This window comes from Crotalus tigris, unplaced genomic scaffold (assembly GCF_016545835.1).
Source record: "Crotalus tigris isolate CLP2741 ecotype Arizona unplaced genomic scaffold, ASM1654583v1 scf7180000019068.10715455, whole genome shotgun sequence".
Lineage (NCBI taxonomy): Eukaryota > Metazoa > Chordata > Lepidosauria > Squamata > Viperidae > Crotalus > Crotalus tigris.
The window spans coordinates 4,679,064-4,700,052 of NW_024097358.1; the positions used below are offsets into that span (position 1 = coordinate 4,679,064).

General features: G+C 41.6%; 1 protein-coding gene across 1 annotated transcript in view; it reads right to left on the reverse strand.

Moving 5' to 3' along the window:
* Positions 1 to 20,989, reverse strand: part of PDE8A (phosphodiesterase 8A) — an 85,926-nt gene that overhangs the window by 12,568 nt on the left and 52,369 nt on the right. The window contains exons 2-14 of the mRNA XM_039358879.1: positions 17,254 to 17,310; positions 15,900 to 16,090; positions 14,980 to 15,036; positions 12,275 to 12,332; positions 10,062 to 10,150; positions 8,283 to 8,361; positions 6,090 to 6,227; positions 4,859 to 4,947; positions 4,692 to 4,743; positions 3,937 to 3,979; positions 1,962 to 2,039; positions 890 to 960; positions 425 to 589 (exon numbers count right to left, since the gene is read on the reverse strand). Coding sequence (XP_039214813.1) covers positions 425 to 589; positions 890 to 960; positions 1,962 to 2,039; positions 3,937 to 3,979; positions 4,692 to 4,743; positions 4,859 to 4,947; positions 6,090 to 6,227; positions 8,283 to 8,361; positions 10,062 to 10,150; positions 12,275 to 12,332; positions 14,980 to 15,036; positions 15,900 to 16,090; positions 17,254 to 17,310 — 1,167 coding nt within the window. The remainder of the gene's footprint in view (positions 1 to 424; positions 590 to 889; positions 961 to 1,961; positions 2,040 to 3,936; positions 3,980 to 4,691; positions 4,744 to 4,858; positions 4,948 to 6,089; positions 6,228 to 8,282; positions 8,362 to 10,061; positions 10,151 to 12,274; positions 12,333 to 14,979; positions 15,037 to 15,899; positions 16,091 to 17,253; positions 17,311 to 20,989) is intronic.

Consider the following 20,989-nt stretch of genomic DNA (forward strand, 5'->3'; position numbering starts at 1 on the left):
CCGGTGTCTTGGTCAAGAAGCCATCCATAAATTTAAAAGCAAATTGAACTGTATGCATCTTCAAACTAAGAGTTTTGTAAAAGCTTTTTTTTTTAAAAAAAAAAAAAACAATAAGCAGATCTTTCTGCTGAACAGGCAAGCCACTCATCAATTTAAAATAGGCTGGGCTTTATCAGCAAGATGTTTCTAAACTGGTTTTAGCGCAGCAATTTATCCAGCTGAAGGCTGAGCTGATTTTCCATCTAGAACCGGTTTGGCTGATCAACGGAAGCCGCAAGAAACTCTTGTCAATATACCGGTATTTGCAGACCTGCAGCTTGCACAGAAACGATGGGTCAGGGATTCACTATTGTTGCAAGGTAGCTGCGGTGAGCAGATTCGAATTGCCATCAGCCGTTCCATCAAATATTTTGATTTTAATTACCGTCATCAAGCCACCAACAAGATCATTTGTGTGGGGGTCTTCATCTTTTGTGCCAAGCTGTGGAGAATACAACTCAGTAGTCCTCAAGATCTCCAGGACTCTATCCAACGCTTCGGCCACTGGCATGGGACTGCTTTCTTGAGCAGCGTTGATAATATTTATTACCTAAACAGGGAAAAGAAAAGAAATAACCCTATATTTACCTAGAAGGAATACATTTTCCCTGAAATCATTTATCTTTCAAAAGAATGGGTCTTCTAAATTTGCTGAGTATCATTCATTCATTCCTTCCTTCCTTCATTCATTCATTCATATCCAGCTTTTACTATTTTTACAAATAACTCAAGACAGCAAAGATATCCAGTAGGTCTGAGAGCAACACCAGGCAAAGACATGGGAGTTTTGCAGCAGGAGAAAGCAAAGTTTCCAACAGACTGAAGTGACCTCACACGGGGAGTGCCTTACCTTGGTTATCGGTGCCTCGATTGTCATGGAATGTATGCGGGCCATGGACGAGTGCCTCCTCTGAGAACTTCCTATGCGAGGAAAAAAATGAAGGGGCCCATGAGTTGGTGGCATCAGCTTCCCCAAACTGTTGCTGTTCTTACTGAATATTAGAGTTTTCTGCTCACTAAAATATTTTACATTGCAATGTAAAGCCAGCAAGCATCCTATCCAGGGGCGAAGAATCAGGATCAGGTGATAGCTTCTAGTTAAACTGATTTATTGCTCATGCCTAGACCGAAGAAATTAGGCAACTAATGGTCAGCATTGGATGTTTTGCTTTGACAACAGTTGGAGATGCAACTATTTTCTTCTTATGTTTTACTTTTGGACTTAGAGTAAGATGATGCTGGGGGGGGGGAATGTGCATGAGAGTTTAGCTAGACATAACAATACTGGACCTAGTGTGTGAACCAAGGTTATTGAAATAAGAGATGATAAGAATTGGCGGGCTGGAGAACTGAAGGGAAAGGCTGCATTTCAAACTAATTGGAGAATGTGATTTATGACTGTTAATTGGAGGAGGGAATTGTGCTTTGATACTATGTGCTCAGGGGAAGGGAATTCAATTTTTGGCTTTGACTGTGTTAGTGCCGACACTATGCTTCGCAAATAAAGATTCTTTAAGGTAAACAATGCCTCAAAGTTCTTTGAAGAGATTCATCTGTCGCAACCATGACAACTAAATTGGTACTAGATAAGGATCAATGGAATTCAAGATTTAGACTGCTTGTGGGAACGTAATGATTCCAGGCTGATTCCTCCTTTGACTCCACCCCCAGGCTCTGCCTGATCTTGTGCACATCCAACTTTCACCAGCTGAGTCTGACTGCATTATAAAAACACAGCTGGGGTAACAGCATGCAGACACCCAAAGTTTACATCTTTGTCACTGAAAAATATTTTTTCCCCAAATGAAGGCGAGTGTGTGTCATGGATTTCGAAGGAAGCAGGAGACCCAAGGGTACTGATTATTGAGAAGGTCATTAAAAAAGGTAATTTTACAAAAAGAAAAAAGCCCCTAATCATATACCGTCACTGCCTCGAGAGGTAGTGGATCGGACATCGAGAGAGCCTTTTCTCCTGTCTTTGTGTCTGCAGGTCTGGATATCTGTAAAAACAAAGAAGTTAGACCATCGCTACTGTGAGAAAGAACAGCTCTCTTCGGAAGAGGCTGCAATTCGTGGTTGATCATTCCTGAAGCTGGTCCGTTGGCCCCAGATTGCTAATCTTTTAACTTGGTGACTGGAAGTGGTTCTACTTGGTTCTGAAATAAGTCTGCTGCAGGAAGTCGTCAACTTATGACCACTGTTGTTAAGCAAAGTGGTGGTTAAACGAATCACACCTGAATTTACAATCTTTTTTTTTTGACATTGCTGTTAAACAAACCACTGCAGTTGCTAAATGGATCACGTGGTCATTATGAGAATCAAGCTTCCCCCACTGACTTTCTTGTCAGGAATCAGCTGGGAAGATCAAAAATAGCGATCCTATGGCTCTAGAACAGGGGTAGGCAACCTTGGCTCTTTTATGACTCGTGGACTTCAACTCCCAGAATTCCTGAGCCAGCAGGGCTCAGCATGGAAACCTCTCCCTTTCCCCTCAGCATGGCTGGCTCAGGAATTCTGGGAGTTGAAGTCCACGAGTCATCAAAGAGCCAAGGTTGCCTACCCCTGCTCTAGAACAATAAACAACAGGTTGTATACCTGTTGTTTACCGAGCACCCAAATTTTGACTGCACGACTGTAGGGATGTGGTGATAGTTGTAAGTCTGAGGACTGACTGAAAGTCACTGTTTTCAATGCCATTGTGCCTTCAAATAGTCACTGAATGAAAGGTTGTAAATCAAGGACCACCTACATTTTGTTGTTCCTTTTTATCCTGGAATAAACTAGCAGGAACAAAATTTGTACGTTTTTCTTTTCCAAAAAGTAAAGAAATTCCTGACAGTGAGGACAATTAACCAGTGGAAGGAAAGTGTGTGCTCCATCACTGGAGGTTTTTAAGAAGAGGCTGGACAGTCACTTGTCTGAGATGGTATAGGTTCTCCTGCTTGAGCGGGGGGCTGGACTAGAAGACCTCCAAGGTCCCTTCCAGCTCTATTCTCTTCTAAATACAAATCCATCCAGAGGCTCTCTCTCCCTTTTTCCTATAATCACAAAAAATGTCCCACCTCATCCAACTCCTGAACGGACCAATGATTTGCTTTGTTTTTTTTCTCTCTCTTCAGATTCAAAGGGAACAAACCTTACCAAGCCCAACTTTATTCCCCAAAATGGACCAGATTAATGAAATTAGATTTTGCCTGACCTGCTAAGTCCTACCTTACGAATACTAAACACAGTATCTACAGCCTGTCATAGCAGCAGCCAAACAAACATGCCCTTCGCAAGTTCTATTTCTAGCCAGGGTACAATTCAGCTTCTGCCCTTTGATATATTAAATCTAAGTTATTGAAATTTTATCCATGATTATTACAGGGGGAGTAAGCTAAATTGGAGTCCTACCTAATGTACGCAAGGTTTCTTCGATTCCCATCAGTTTTCAAACACAGCTGCCATTATTTGTACTTATTTAGTCTCTCTCCTAGGATAGCATTTTATTGCTGTGCAAATATTATTGCTTTTCTTGAGCAGTTATCATCTCTGCTTCAGTCTCCTTGCTACAATTCCTGCAGCCTGTGCATCGAAAGCTTGAGTTCTCAAACCACGGCTGTGCTAACACAATTTGCCGGGCCCAAACAAATACATTACTTTACACATTAATGCAAAAGTAAGCTTAGTTCAGCCAACAAGCTAAAATTCCCGCAACCACAGAATCCTGCACAATTGGGAGTAATTTGTGTTAAGGTTTTCACTGTTAATATCTCTAATTTGGCTCTTCCAAAATATGCCTAGAAAACACCCATTTTTTTTTAAGAGAGAAAAAACCCACATTGAGTCGATTAAGAGAGAATAACAAAGCAATTATGGAAATGCAACCAATGTTGTGAAGTTGCAACATTATACCTGTCTGGGACTCGGCTTGTACTCGTTCGCAGATTTTTTCCGCCTATGAACGAATCAGAGCAAAAAAATACAATTAATCCAAGTTGTAAGAATCACCCCGGAGTTACAATTTTTTTTTTTTTAATTGTAAGGCACCAACAGTTGTTGAGGAGTTGAGTAGCCTTGAAACTGAGTTAATTAAATAAATAAATCCATTATGTTTTATTATTATTCCTATTTAAGATTTAATCTTCAATTTGATTCACAGTCTGGGACTGGTAAAAACTTAACAGTTCAAGTCCTAATCAAGGACCTAGCATTTAGGTATATAGGCAGTTCTGAGTAGGGTGTTGTGGTTTTTTTTGCAAAGTCAGGATATTCTGGTTTAATAAGTTCAAAATTTCCATGTATCTAGGGAGCCCTTTTGGTATCGGGCTTCTATTACAGGGATGTCAAACTCGCAACGTCATGTGACATATCGTAACTTTTTTTCCATTGTCGGCAATGAGGTGGGCGTGGTTTCACCATGATGCATCTGGCGTGTGGGCTGGCAGTTTAACACCCCTGTTCTATTACTATGATTTCTTCCTCCATAGTTACTCAACTTCAATTTGCAAATCACAATTTTTTGTTATTTTTTTTTCTGTTTCTCTTCAATTCGTGCATCACCTGGCATTGGAATAATAATGAACCAGACTTTTTTCTATTTTTCTATTATTATTATTATTATTATTATCATCATCATCATCAACATCAACATCATTACCATCCCTTACCTTATTGTTGTCATTGCACGGTCTACTAAGTGACACATAGTGTCTTATTTTTCTGCAAGAATGAAACAAAAGAATGGAATGAGAACAATTTTGGTCTCCAACTTGTCAATGACTCCAGTGGTCATTTGCTGACAGTTAAACCTTGACGGCACAACAACAAGACTTACCCTCCCTGTCCAATGACAGGTATGATCTTCACATTTTGTTGTATGCTCTCGCCATTTTTCTTTTTGGTACAGTAAGTTCCTTGCCATTCCTGTAGACAGAGAAAGAGGAATGTTCTACCTTAAAAGACGACCCGTCCTCAAAGCAGATCTCTGACATGTTGGCTTGCACTGATCTTGGATGCTTGCATAAAGGAAAGCACTGCTTTGTGATGGTTAGCAAACTAACTCTACCCTTTCCTCCTACTGCACTTCTGTTTGACTTTTTCTGTTGCTTGGCTCAGATGTTTCCCCTCTTGTCTGTTACCCATTTGGCATCTAACTGGAACCTTCTGTCGTATATATTACAGCTAATTACCCCTGAAGGCCACTGGCATTGAATTAGAATTCTCATGAGATTTTGAGCTAGAATTCTCATGAGATTTTGAGCGAGGAGGTTGAAATTTTGGGAGCTATTAACACCTGCATGCTGGATGCTTTTCAATGCTTTTTTAGTTCTGAAAAAAAATGGAATGTATTTGCTTGATCCAAATAAAGCTCCCCCCAATAATTTGTAGGGTTGAAATGAGGGGTCTTTGGTGCTCTCTGAGCTTGTTTTCTTGCAGGCGTTTCATTACCCAAAGTAGTAGGTAACGTCATCAATGCTAGACAGTAGAGGAGGAGGAGGAGGAGGAAGAGGAGGAGAAGAGTTGTGGGGTCCTTGGTGCTCTCCGAGCTTGGTTGTTTTCTTGCAGATGTTTCATTACCCATACTATATATCTATAGACTAGCACTGAGGATGTTAACTACTTGGGTAATGAAATGTCCGCAAGAAAACAACCAAACTCAGAGAGCACCAAGGACTTCCTCCATGCTCTTCCCTTCCCTTCCCACTTCCATACCATCACTTGTAGTAATGGACTGAAACTTCAAGTAGGGGATGGCCCCAAAAGACCCATAGCTATGCTTCCCAACAGAGTCCCAAACTACAGCCCATAACATTGATATATTGTAGACCAAACCCCAAACAAGCAACCTAAAAACAAAGAGGAAATATAAATAAATTCTCAGTGAAAGGCTTCTGTCTTACAAAGATATATTTTATCACCTCCAAATTAGAAGAGGCTAGAAATAGGACACTGGCAGTTCTAGACCCACCTTTGGTCTAAACCCAGCTGGGTGACCTTGGGCCAGTCACTTTCTCTCAGCCCTAGGAAAGAGACAATAGCAAACCACTCTGAATAACCATGCCTACCTTTTCAAACTTGATGCAAGAATTTATAGTGTCAAGGAAATCTGCTTTTTTTTCATTTGTAGGCACTTCTGTTAGTTCCTTTCCTACTAATTCGCCTTTCTGATAGCCCATTACCGCTTCAAAGGCAGGATTTACATACTGTGAAACAGTAAGAAAGAAGAAACAAATGTAAGTGAGAATTTAAGAATTTAATTTAATTCAACCTGAGCACTGATCCAGTATTGAGCCTGGATGCAACATTTTCTAAACCGTCTGGAACTGTTTTCACTAAAACAGATCCTGACACGGATCTAAGGGCAGAGGCTGTCATATTACAGGGAACTCTTTTAGATTAAAGGCTAAAGGCTAAAAGATAGTGATGGAATTGTAGTGCTTAAATAAATAATTAAATGAAGTATTTAGTGAAAAGGTAATCTCCACCTCTTCAGTGGGACTGCGTAACACAACAATTTCTTTAAAAATCTATTGGCTTCATTTACACATGCTATAAACTCTGGCAAGTTTCTCTCTCTCTCTCTCTCTCTCTCTCTCTCTCTCTCTCTCTCCCTCCTCTCCCTCCCTCCCTCCCTCTATCTCTCTCTCTCTCTCTCTCTCTCTCTCTCTCTCTCTCTCTCTCTCTCTCTCTCTCTCTCCCCTCTCTCTCTCTCTCTCTCTCCTCTCTCTCTCCCTCTCTCTCTCTCTCTCTCTCTCCCTCTCTCTCTCTCTCTCTCTCTCTCTCCCTCCCTCCCCCTCCCCTCTCTCTCTCTCTCTCTCCTCCCTCCCTCCCTCTCTCTCTCTCCCTCCCTCCTCCTCTCCCCCTCCCTCTCTCTCTCTCTCTCTCTCTCTCTATCTCCCTCCTCCCTCCCTCTCTCTCTCTCTCTCGCTCTCTCCCTCCCCTCCCTCCCTCCCTCTCTCTCTCTCCCTCTCTCTCCTCTCTCTCTCTCTCTCTCTCTCTCTCTCTCTCTCTCTCTCGCTCTCTCTCTCTCTCTCTCTGTAACTTGTTTGTTTGAATCAAATGTTGCATGAATCCAGCCTGTTTGGTTGGGTTACGGTTCAAGATATTGTAGAATCCCTGAAAATGAATGAGTTGATCAACCAGAGAATCAAACCAGAGTCCAATAAAGCTTATTCCCCAGTATATGATTTTTTTTTCCCCAGCGGAGTCCATGGGTCAGATTATCCACAGAACATCATAAATGCCAGAACGGGTGGACTTCAATTGCCAGAATTCCTCAGCCTGCATGCTAGCTGGGGAATTCTGGGAATTGAAGTCCATCCGTCTTAAAATCATCAAGGTTGAGAAAGAATGCAATAAGGTGCTGGTGAGAGAACTGAAGAATTAATTCAAGATGGGTTATGGGATAGTGGACTCCACCAGTGGTTACATAAAGACATTGAGGATCAAAACTTAGCCTGCCTTCTCTTTCTAGCAGTCTTTAAAAAATCAAGCTTTTCTCTTCTAAAAACTGTGCCGCATAACTTCAGGTCTGCTAGACCAAACTGGTCAAAACTGGTTTCAATTGTGAACCAACTGGTCTTGCTACCTTCCAATTCCACACAATCTCAGTGGCCCCCTGGATGTGGCAGAATTGTACTCACTAGTTATCTCAGACATCACAGCCAGGAATGCACACTGGGAGATACAGTTTAGTCTCATCAAGAAAGTAAAACGAAAGCCTTTTGCATGCCCGTTGTTGGCAGCATTAGCCAACATTTGTTTGGGGGATGCTTCGAACTGAATTGCACTCTAATTCTGCTAAAAACATCCCATTTCTTCCACCCAAAAAGAGATGCATAAAAGACACAAGGATCTTATTTTTCAGACCTGCTAAACTTCCTTCTCCCCTTGAAATGCGTACACCTGGCTTTCCAGACAAGCAAGATAAATATCACTAAGGTTCTTAATGACTTTGGGCTAAATGCAAACTGTCATAAACTCCTGGAGCTTTGTGAAGATACAGTCTACAAAAAATAAACGCTTATCTAAAACAAAAGGTTCTGTCCTTAAAATGGATTTTTCCTCTCCATGGAAAGGTCAGAAAAATATGCACAGCCTTAAGGACAGTTTCTAAGGTAATTCAATGCCCACAGGCTTAAATGTTTTAAGTCCGTGCATGCCCGTCTGTGCACATGGAGCGGCCAAAAGAATAAAATCATACAAAACCACAGGACACTATCTGACACTCCTAAAAAAACTAAACAAACAGAGCCTACCTGTATTACGTGGTCTTCGCTTGTAATCTCAGTGGCTTCTTGACTTTTATCTAATGCTGTAAATATTGAATTGCAAGCCCTGAAATGCAAACGAGTGGAAAAAGAAGCAGAGGCAATTAGAATTAAATCACACCACTTTTCAAGATCCAGAAAGAAAAGAATGGCCTAGAACTGAAGAAGTCATAAACAAAAAGAGAATAAACAATGGGAAGGTGCCATGAAATCTTGCAGGCTGAAGAAGGCTGGACAGTCAACCATGGGAGATGTTTTAATTCGGTTTCCTGAGCTCAGCAGGGGGATCCAATTTGAAAGCTAAACAGCTGTTTTCAATTCTACCGTAGGATTCGGTCTTTCCAAGTGGAACCTTCCAGTCATTCCATTACTTCCAACCCCTTTTTAATCCCTCACTAAATGGCTAATGCAACTCCATATCCAATGGGCACAATCCTTCCTCCCAGACTTTTTGCCTTCCAGGTTTCCTTCTGCTCCTGAAGAATGTTTGAATTCGTTGGATGTTTGGAAGCCTTGAGGAGGATGTGGAAACTTCCTTCCTTTATTTATTTCAGTAATTTGCATGCCACCTGTTGGTGAGAGCCTAGCTTGGAATATATTTATTAAACAAATTTATATGGCCGCCCAACTCACACGTTAATGTCATAGGCATGCCTGAAACCCATTAGGTTATGTAGCTCTGGCTTATACAATAATTACAGATTATACACCACACATAAATCTCCATAAATCAGATTGCTATATACTTTGTATATAGCATTATACATGTGGTGGCACAGTGGTTAGAATGCAGTACTGCAGGCTACTTCTGGCTGACTGCCGGCTGCCTGCAGTTTGGCTGTTCGATTTTCACCGGTTCAAGGCTGATTCAGCCTTCCATCCTTCCGAGGTCGGTAAAATGAGGAACCAAATTGTTGGGGGCAAATATATCGACTCTGTAAACAGCTCAGAAAGGGCTGTAAAAGCACTGTGAAGCCGTATATAAGTCTAACTGCTATTGTATTAAGAGCTGTGGTGGGGAGTGGCTAGAATGCAGCACTGCAGGTTGACTCTGCCCACTGCCAGGAGTTTGATCCTGACCAGCTCAAGGTTGACTCAGCTTCCCATCTTTCCGAGGTCAGTAAAATGAGGACTCAGGTTGTTGGGGGCAACAGGCTGACTCTGCAAACCGCTTGGAGAGGGCTGTAAAGCACTACAAAGCTGTATATAAGTCTAAGGGTTACTGCTATTATACCTATTTAATAATCTGATTTTCTCCACCCCAACCCATAATCAGGGACAGACCATGGAGAATAAATGGTCTGCTTTCTCTGGCCATCCCAGGCCAGTCCCTCGATACACTACTGTAGACTTGAAAAAGGTAAATGTTTCCCTGTCCAGTTGTGTCTGACTTCAGGGCTCAGGGCTCCTCTCTGTTTTTTGGCCAAAAGACCCAGAGTTGTCCGAAGATATTTTCCGTGGTCATGTGGCCAACATGACTATATCCAAAGGCTCATGGAACGCTGTTACCTTCCCACCAAAGTGGTACCTATTTATCTACTCACATTTGCGTGTTTTCAAACTGCTAGGCTGGCAAGGAACGGGACTCACCCCGTCGCACAGTGCTCGGGTCTCAAACCCAGGCTCCAAGCTCAGCATCTTTAACCGCTGAGCCATTGCACCCTTACTGTAGACTTTAGCCGGGATCAAATCCCAACCACTTCCTGTGTGGGTGAGGACAGGCGTTTCCTGCGCCAAGAATATGAACGATTAGATAGGCAGCATTACCTTAGTTTAAATTGTGCCTGTACTTCTCCAAATTCCAACTGTATGAGTTCATTGTAACAAGCCATGATGTTCGAGTTTTCAACGTATCTCTGGTTGTGAAGAAAAATAAACGTCAAGATCAAAAGAGCCGCTGTATTCCACTCATATATTAATAAAACCTTGACTAGACAAAAAAAGGAGTTTTTCTTATTATTAAAGAAGCATTTATGAGTTATGAGCAACTCTTCCTCGTTGCTGTATGGAATGTTCCAGAAGATAGACATCCTTTTAATAAGCAGAGGTAGGGATTTTTATTATTATTTTGGGTTTCTTAAGCAAACAAACCCGAGCCGAGGTGGCGCAGCAGTTAGAGTGCAGTACTGCAGGCCACTTTAGCTGACTGTATTCAGCAGGTCAGCGGTTCAAATCTCACCGGCTCAAGGTTGACTCAGTCTTCCATCCTTCCGGGGTAGGTAAAATGAGGACCCAGATTGTTGGGGGCAATGTAAATATATATATATACATTGCTTACTGGTGTAAACCGCTTAGAGAGTGCTTGCACTTAAAGCGGTATATAAGTCTAATAAATAAATAAATAAATAAATTTCATCCTCCTAAAATAGATCAGTACTAGGAATCCTTGACACAGGACTGATCCTTAGCCATCATTCAAAGTTACAATGACCCTCCCCAGGGGTATCGATGGATGTTCTCAATCCTCCAGGTTCACAATTATCCCAAAGGTGCTTTTTCAACAGCATCTTTCTTGGTTTCTTTCTTTGAAAATATTTTCTTTCTCATCCAAGAAGCTTCTGAAGAACGGAAGAAGCTTTTTGGATGAGAAGTGAAATTTCTCAAAGAAAAATCCAGCCCCAGAAGTGCCTTTTGGAAATGCACCTCTGGGGCTGGCTGGCTGGCTGGCTGATAAATTTCTCTCTTCTTGAAGGAGACAAACATTTTAGTCAACAGCCTTACTGATAAGTCTCTGCCCCTGACCTGCTTGTGATGGGATCAGAAAAAGCCATGCGTGAAGTCAATCCAACAATAGTTGACTCCGATCAACAAAATGGTAGAGCCAACAATCTCATCATACCCTTTTATACTGACACCATTTATGCCGAACTCTATGATACGTGCCTTTTCATGAGATCTGAGGACCTGCCTTCAAAAGTAATGAAAAGATTTAACCAGGGCCTCTTCAAAAATCACCATTTCATCTGTTTGGATGCAGAAAATTAGACCATCACAGATCCCTTCTAAATAATCCCTTGGGTTATACTTGGTGGTGCTAAGAGTTCATCCATTCTTACTAGTAGGTGTCTTAACTGGCCACCGAAATCCTGATTTTTTCAGCCAAAGAATCAGGCCAGTGTGAACACAGCATAAAAGTCATATGATTCTGTGCCAGCGCCCTTGCAATTAGATGGCAATGGTTTTGACGTGAGTAGCTAATCTAGATCATTCATTCTGATTGACCAATCCCATGCTTACATATTAACGTATATTTCCTAAATACATGATTTGTGCACCCTGTTGTCAAATGCCAGGAAAAAATCATGAGATCCAGACAGTTCAAATGGATATAAAGATTTATTACCAGCTTAAGCTCTCTACGAGAATCTGAACTACTAATGGCCAAGGGAAATTAGCGGGAGATAAGAGTAGAAGGAATTCAAGGTGGGCTGGATTTAGATCACTTGTGGGTGCAAGTGACTCATGACTGATGATGTATTTGACCCCTCCCTCGGGCTCAGCCTACATCTGTCTCCCATTCCCTTCCCCCTTACTCTTTCAGCCTCTCATCTATCGTCAATAGCTTTCGTGTGATCTATGTTCTATGAAAATCTATCTGCATGGTCAATCACAGCTGGCAATAACTTGATGACATGTCATCAACCAATTAGGATGGTTATCCTCCCCCACCCCATTTCCCCCCCCCCCCCGTTAGATTTCTCCTAGAGTAGACAAATATAAAACTAAGCAATCTGCCCCTAAATGGTTAGGGCTGTTCCTATTGTAACCTAAACATGCTGTCAGTAATCTTTGAGCTTATGTTCAAAAAATGGAGAAATATTTTTCTGCCAGGCTTTGGCAAAAGCAATCTGAGATTGCCAGCATGCACATGTAATTCAGGCGTTCAGGCAATACAGTATGTTTGTGTGTGTGTGTGTGTGTGTATGTGTGTGTCTATACAATATAGATAGGAAAAGATGACTATAAATAAATTGACATACCCTTGTGAAGCCTGCAGAAAGAAAAGGCAATAAGGACGACTCTTCGCGATCTGCATGTCTGGTGGAAGGAAAAGGAAGAACAGAAAGATGTTTGAAGATTTTATTTACCCGGTTAATCCTAGAAATATTATTATCCTCAGACAAGAGGCTGTATCTCAGATCAGTAATAAATAAACAGAAGTCCTTCAAACTTGAAAATTCAGTGGCTTTTGAAAGGCTGCAGAACTACAGAAGAGAACAGAGAATTCTTTTCTTTTCAACGGGGATAAGTTCTTTTTCTCCTCCGTCTATACCTTCCCATGGATTCTGTTCACTTCTTCTGGTTTGCTCTCCTTTGCAGGCTGTTGTTATGGTTAGCACTGGTTTGCAAAATCAAATACTCCAATGCCATCCTTCTCTAAATGGTCTCTTTCACTGCACCGGCCTTTTAAATTCATAACTCCTCTAGCCTCTCCTCCTTAAATCACAGCTATGAGACAGCAACAGTTCCATGGTTTTTTATTTAAAAAAAAAATAAAGATCACACCCAAACAGTATTAAAGCAAAGGTCAGGAGCGCGAGTGGAGAAGACAGGAGAAAATGTTAAACACTTTCCCAGCCACTAGTTTTTACTCCCTAAATTCAGATATTTTTTTTTCTCCCAGCCAGGATTTGAACTTGGAAACGCACTTGGCTGCTGAAGAACTTTTAGCTTGGCAGCAAACGCTCCATGTTTCGCAAGAACTGCAGATTTTTCATAAAGCCCCAGCTTTTGCTGGACTGATTTAGAGGGCGCATATTCAAATATAAATACAGATGCTAAGTCACCACAATCAACATGAGCAATGCCACAGATCCCTATTTATGAAAACAAGATCACTGTGAATTATCCCCAGCTGGAGCAAACGGGATGGGTTTGATGGAAAATTGTACCATTGGCTGGCAAGGCCACAGCCCTCGGCCTTGAGAATGGAGGGAGGAAGGTTAGGATAAGAGAGGCAATTGCGGAGTTAATGGGGAACAGAATACAAGAACAATTGAGAGGGGATAGCTTTATTTACCCATCTGCATGGGCACCAAATATGAATAGAGTAGAGTAGAGTAGAGTAGAGTAGAGTAGAGTAGAGTAGAATAGAATAGAATAAAATAGAATATAGAATGGAATGGAATGGAATGGAATAATAGAATAGAATAGAATAGAATAGAATAGAATAGAATAGAACAGAACAGAACAGAACAGAACAGAACAGAATAGAATAGAATAGAATAGAATAGAATAGAATAGAAAATAGAATAGAAAATAGAACAGAAAATAGAATAGAATAGAAAATAGAATAGAATAGAATAGAAAATAATATAGAATAGAAGAATAGAATAGAAGAATAGAATAGAATAGAATAGAATGGAATGGAATGGAATGGAATGGAATGGAATGGAATGGAATGGAATGGAATAGAATAGAATAGAATAGAATAGAATAGAATAGAATAGAATAGAATAGAATAGAATAGAATAGAATAGAATAGACCTTGGAGGTCTTCTAGTCCAGCCCCCCGCTTAAGCAGAAGAACCTACACCATCTGAGACAAGTGATTGTCTTGTCTCTTCTTAAAGATCTCCAGTGATGGGGCGCCCACGATCTCTGGAGGCAAGCTGTTCCACTGGCTGATTGTCCTCACTGTCAGGAAGCTTCTCCTTAAATCCAGGTTGCTTCTCTCCTTGATCAGTTTCCAACCATTCTTTCTTATTTTAAGAGACTAGAGGTACAGTGTATATCTTCTTCATGGATCGTTGCCTTGTTGTGGCAAAGAGGCTTGTGCAGCTCAAAGAAACTATGAGCTAAGCCGTTCAGGGCCACCCAAGACAGACAGGTCATAGTCTGACAAAACATGGTTCATTGGAGAAGGACATGGCAACCCATTCCAGTATCCTTGCCAAGAAAACCCCATGGACAGTACTGAAAGATTTAATGCCAGAAGATGAGCCCTGAGGTTGGAAGGTGTCCAAGATCAATAAAGGTGTCCAATGTGTTACTGGGGAAGATTGGAGGACAGTGTGCCATGGACCATGGGCTGCAAATAGTCGGACAAAAGTTAGCAACTAAACAACAATGAGATACATAGTCCATAAATATGATGCAATCTCCAGCTAGAGTGAGGGAAGGAGTAAAGACTGGTGAGCTTGGAGTCCTTGCAGAAAGGAAGGCATGGAGACCGGAGCATCCCTTCTTTGCCTGACAATTCCTGAATTCTTTACCTGGCTGTTCTCAAGAGAATGTAATCAGTCTGATGAGATTCTTGTAAATAGGCAGGCAGCAATAAAGAAGCAACTCTGATCAGCTCAAGGTGTCTTTCTGGTTCTTTGTGCCTGACAATCATCCCCAGCACCTTATAGTAGGTGGGGAAAACCACTGTCCTCTTCCCCCAACTCTCATATTTTAGCAGGCACTCAATTCAGAAGACACGGATCTTCTTTCATCACGTTTGGCTCCACCCACAGCTGCACATCCATTCTTGAATGATCTTCGGTCACTCTATTTTTGTCTTCTCTGCCTACCAGCCCCATTCCTAAAATTCAAAAGGCCAGGCTGCACAGCTACATAGTCAGCTAAATGTCAGTAAAAATCAGAGAGAACGGGTCTTGATTTCCAATTACAGGCTTCCGAGCCTGCCTTTTTGCATTTGTATATATTTTGATAGGAGGCTGCAACAATTTTTCTCACTTACCTCCGCACGACCCCAATAATAACAGTGTTTTCAGATGGTTTTGTTGTTCTAATGGACCTTTAAAAAAAAGTGAAGGTAGAGAAATTGACGTGGGTTCCACAATGTGCTTGAAATCAACACAAGAATATTTCACTGAGGTTCATACATGTCTAAATCAGAAGGAAAAAACCCAACTCCTAACCATTAAGAAAGGCCAAGAAACTGTTTAGAACTAGTATGATGTAGTCATGAAAGTGCTGAACTAGGAGTGGGAAGACCCAAGTTCTAGTCCATCCTTAAACCCAAAGGTTTTCTGGGTGACTGACCCAGTTGCGCTCTCAGCCCAACCTAACTTAAGGTTGAGCTGTTGGGAAAACTGGAGAAAGGAGAACATAGACCAGAGGTCTTCAAACTTGGCCCTTTTATGACTTGTGGACTTCAGCTTCCAGAATTCCTCAGCCAGCGTGCCTGATTGAGGAATTCTGGGAGTTGAAGTCCACAAGTCATAAAAGGGCCAAGTTTGAAGACCCCTGACATAGACTCATAGGCCTTCCAGTCCAATGCCATGCTCAAGGCAGGAGACCTTATATCATCCCGGTCAAATGATTGTCCAGTCTATTTCTGAAAATTTCCAGTGATGGAACACCCACAACTCCGGGAGGGAAGTTGTTCCACTGATTAATTGTTCTTACTGGAGCATGATCTCCTGAATGAAAGTCAGATTATAAAGTGAACGCATCAAACACTTCCAATGTTATTTGGAATGTAAACACATCTGAAACGCTGAGGGAAAGTGAAGGATTGAACCTGTCACAAAATGATCTCCACACCAAGAGTGGCCAGATGTCAAACATCAAACACCTCCAGGATATCATGACCTTGTCCACAAGGTTGATTAGTAAATCCCATATTACAAAAGGCGATTGCAAAAAAGAACTCACCTGCATAGCGTTTCTGCATCAAAGTATCTCGAATGCCTGTGATCAATAATGATGATTTCATGGTGTTTATCCAAAAAACACTCAAGGGCAGATTCAGGTGTCCTGGCAATGCTGCAGCGGAAGCCTGCTTTTTCACAGGCCCAGCAGAAGCCATTGCTCTGGTTGTCTTCTTTGGCAAACACTAAGAGTACCTAATTAAAGGCAAACAAAACAGAGAGAGAGATGGAGAAAGACTCTTATCAAAAATCTCAAATCTTTTGCACATAACTTTGGCCCCAGGATTCATGGACCCTAAAGTCCTTATTAAGATGTTTATAAACCTTTCATATCTTTACAATCCATCAAATAGACACAGCAATAAAATGAAATCAAAGTAAAGAAAACTTTTTTTAGAAAATGAAAAGAACAACAATCACAACATATAAATGAGGGAGTCAGTTTGGGGTAGTGGTTTAGGGGCTGGACTAGAAAAAGAAAGACCGTGCATTCTAGACTTGCCTTAGTTACAAAGCTCCTTAGACAACTTTGGGCAAGTCCTTTTCTCTAAATCCAGCTTTAACTTGTTGTTGGGGGGGGGAATAAGTGGAGACAGGACTATGTATGCCATCTATGTATGCCATCTTGAATTCTTGTACATCCATCCATCCATCCGTCCATCCATCCATCCTCAGTAGTGGGATTCAGCCGGTTTGCACCAGTTTGGCAGAACCAGTAGCTAATTTTTTGTTGCCCAGGCCCAGAACGGACTTCCAGAAGCGGCATTCATGCAGAGAACTGGTTGTTCACCTATTTGAATCCCACCACTGGACCAGTTCAATATTCAGCTCAGTCGAATATTCTCCAAGCAATGCTTAGCTTTAGTTCCTTCTTCTAAGCAATTCCAGGCATTCCAACTGTGCTTATATTTGGATTAGAGCTGCTGGAATGTCAATAAATCTCAACATTTACACCTACCTGTAGGCAAACACACACACAGAGAGACACACAGACACTCTGCATGTATTCTGACTGGGTTTGCCTTTTGAATTAAACCTGCCAGAATGACAATCAGTTTCACAATTTATACCTACATATGGCTGATACATATGTGCAATTGCACAAAAGCCCCGGCCCCCCGAATTAACTCGGGATTTCTCTTTATTAGCTCAATGCACAGTGAAATGGGCTGTGACTATCTGTTCTAAAAGGCACATTTTACATGGCTTCGTTCCATTCCTTTTTACCATAGGATGATAGGGAAACATTTCAGCTGGAAATGCTATGGAAGTAGCCAGCAATAAATGCACAGACATTTCTTCATTTAGGTAACCAAGTCCTGGACAAGCCAAGAGATGCATCTTTAACAGAGGCTTACCTGAAGTTGTTCTCGGTGAAGCCTCATGGGGCCAAATTGCACATCGGTTCCCGCTGCCTGGGAAGAAGAACAGGACAAATTTAAATGATATTGTGGGAGAAGAGCAGGCTGAACTGGAGGGTGTGGTTAAATGTGTCATCAGTTTGGAATCTTTGCATTCCTGCACGAGACCCGAGGTCAGCTCCCTGTGAATTTCCATCAAGCCTTATCCAGAGCCTATTTAATTTTGACCATTAGTTGACCAGATTCTTCTGTACAGGTAACAATGATAAACTCTTTTCTGCTTTGAACTCAACAAAAGCTTCTGGTTATTTGGGCCAAACAGATGTGCTGCATCTGGGCAAGGAAACACAGACTTCACTTCCTGGCTTCATCCTAACTCAGAAACACCAACTGTCCATTTCAACACCGCTTGGAATTTGCAATCAGTTACGACAACTCTAAAAATTTAGAGTAAATGAATCAGTTCATTCCAAAGCTTTTCAGATGGCCATTTCTTAAGCGGACTAAACTAACAATCACAATTAATCATGAAACTTGCTAAACCTGTTACCTGTTTGGGTAAGAAAGAAAGAGGTTCTTTCCAACCAGCCGGACACAAAAAAAAAGAAAGAAAGAATAAAAAAATAGCAAGAAGTTTCATGGTTTCTTTCTAGGCTCTTAGCTTTTTCTTTGATATCTTTTTTTTCCTTTCCTTTCCTTACTTTAAATTAGCCCTTGTTAGTTTTTAGTTTCCTTTTTAAATGTTTTATTCCAAAGTATGTATGTATGTATGTATGTATGTATGTATGTATGTATGTATGTGTATATATATATGTAGGTCTTTGGTTATTCGGGTTTTCTCCCACGTAAAATTGGAAGTGTCTTGGCGATGTTTCGACGAAATCTCATTCGTCATCTTCAGGCTGGTGTCTTCGGCTTCGTGCTTCTAGGAGTAATGTGTGATCATAGCTGTTTCTTCCTTTTAACTGCCAGTGGGGGTATGAACTGATTGGGTGAGAGCTTCTATCTATCTATCTATCTATCTATCTATCTATCTATCTATCTATCTATCTATCTATCTATTATCTATCTAATTTATTGGCTGCCCATCTTACCACATGGTAACTTTATCATATATATATATATATATATATATATATATATATATATATATATATATATATATATATAATAAAATATAAAAATGAACACTAGGGTAATAAAAACTAAAGAAGTTTTTAATGGGTTAAAACTATAAAAGTTTTAAAAAGCGCCAAGCTTTCACCGTCACCTGCCGGCATCCTCAGGGCTGGCGTGCCAGAGAATGAGAAGGTCTTTTTATAGGCGTGCCGAGGTTTGCACTCGGCTCCTTGATCTTGTTATGGGGCCTGATTGGTTCAGCCGTGTGTAGTTGGCCTGCGCTTTTTTTCTCTTCTTAGTTGTATTTTTATCCTCGTCCGTCTCCAGTTCTCCCAACCTCAGATTAGCTGAATGGCAATTCCAGTTATTTCGGTTGCTTTCATGTTCCGATCTCCCCTCAGGCTTGGGTGGTGGTGGACGTTCCAAGTTCCTTTCTCCGCCCCGTTCTGTCCGGTTGCTACTTTTAGAGTCCCATATATTTCCGGTCTCAATGCTTTCGGTTTTAATATGTTTATCATCCTGGTAATCCCGTAAATTGTTACGAGTCTGGTATAGCGTGGGGGGGTATTCCGCATGGTGGAGGGGTCGTCTCTTGTTCGTTGTCATGCCCAGCTGTCTCGCACGTGTCTTACTCCGAGTGCTCAATCCTGGGGGTGTGTGCACAGTCATCGGGGCGCGTCCCTCCTGGTTACCGTGTTCTTCCTTAGTTCTCCCCTTGTTTACCTTGTTGGAAGCGCTCGCGTATGTTCTATGGGAGTCCTCAGGATCGTCAGGTAGGGGGTATGACAGCTCGATCTCTCGCCCCCTGCCGCTCTCCGACAGGAGGAATCACCAAACGCAATGGCCTGCCCACACACCAAAAGAAACATCGCAGCTGGTCGGGAAAGGAGGAGAAAACCTCCCCATGTAGCTGGAACGATCAGCTCCTATGAGGACAAACCACGGGAGGTGGTTGATGATGAACCCCTACATACCGTTGGAGAGGAGGAAGGAAAGTCGGAGAGCGGCAGGGGGCGAGAGATCGAGCTGTCATACCCCCTACCTGACGATCCTGAGGACTCCCATAGAACATACGCGAGCGCTTCCAACAAGGTAAAAAAGGGGAGAACTAAGGAAGAACACGGTAACCAGGAGGGACGCGCCCCGATGACTGTGCACACACCCCCAGGATTGAGCACTCGGAGTAAGACACGTGCGAGACAGCTGGGCATGACAACGAACAAGAGACGACCCCTCCACCATGCGGAATACCCCCCCACGCTATACCAGACTCGTAACAATTTACGGGATTACCAGGATGATAAACATATTAAAACCGAAAGCATTGAGACCGGAAATATATGGGACTCTAAAAGTAGCAACCGGACAGAACGGGGCGGAGAAAGGAACTTGGAACGTCCACCACCACCCAAGCCTGAGGGGAGATCGGAACATGAAAGCAACCGAAATAACTGGAATTGCCATTCAGCTAATCTGAGGTTGGGAGAACTGGAGACGGACGAGGATAAAAATACAACTAAGAAAAGAAAAAAAGCGCAGGCCAACTACACACGGCTGAACCAATCAGGCCCCATAACAAGATCAAGGAGCCGAGTGCAAACCTCGGCACGCCTATAAAAAGACCTTCTCATTCTCTGGCACGCCAGCCCTGAGGATGCCGGCAGGTGACGGCGAAAGCTTGGCGCTTTTTAAAACTTTTATAGTTTTAACCCATTAAAAACTTCTTTAGTTTTTATTACCCTAGTGTTCATTTTTATATTTTATTATGAATATCCCTAGGGTTCACATTTTTAACCTTTTTAAATCGTGAATATATATATATATATATATATATATATATATATATATATATATATATATATATATATATATATATATATATATATATATATATATATATATATAAAACAACCTGACGCAAGCAAAATGGGGAAACAATGCACTTTATTTACATTTGGACAGGCAATGTTGTTATTGTTTTTTCCCTACACTGCTGTTTTGGGTGCATGCAAATATATAACAACAATTTAACAAGGAAACAGTGGGGTGATGTTATGCTTAACAGCTTACAAGGGGCTTACACAATTTAACTCTGGAATGCTACAGAGAAACAGAAATGAGTATTATTTTTTTGGCCTGGCTTCTGAATCTGAAAAGGAAGTGATGGAAGGAGAACACAGAAATAAATGGAGGGATTTCTGTCTGATTTTGGCTGACTCCAAACATTTTGTTGTCCGAAAGAAAATGTAGGATGATAGTTCTACATTTTTCATGCAGAAGTTGAGTGGCTGATCAATACTAACCCCAAGGCGTTGTCCTCTATTACAGTTGAATGGAAGATGCCTAAAGCAGAAATATCCCCAAAAATGTCAATCATGACTGCTTGTTTGAAGGTTCGCCCATCCCTTGTTGGTTGTTTAGTAACTATTCAAAGTGACAACCAGCCCCCCAAAGGGAACTTATGACCTAGATTATGACATGAGCCCTCTACAATCACATGAGACAAAACCATGCCCCTAGAAAACCACTGATTAGCTTAATGATTAGGCTGCATCAAGATCATGTGAAGTGTTGATATCACTTTACAATGCCTTGGTAAGGCCACGCTTGGAAT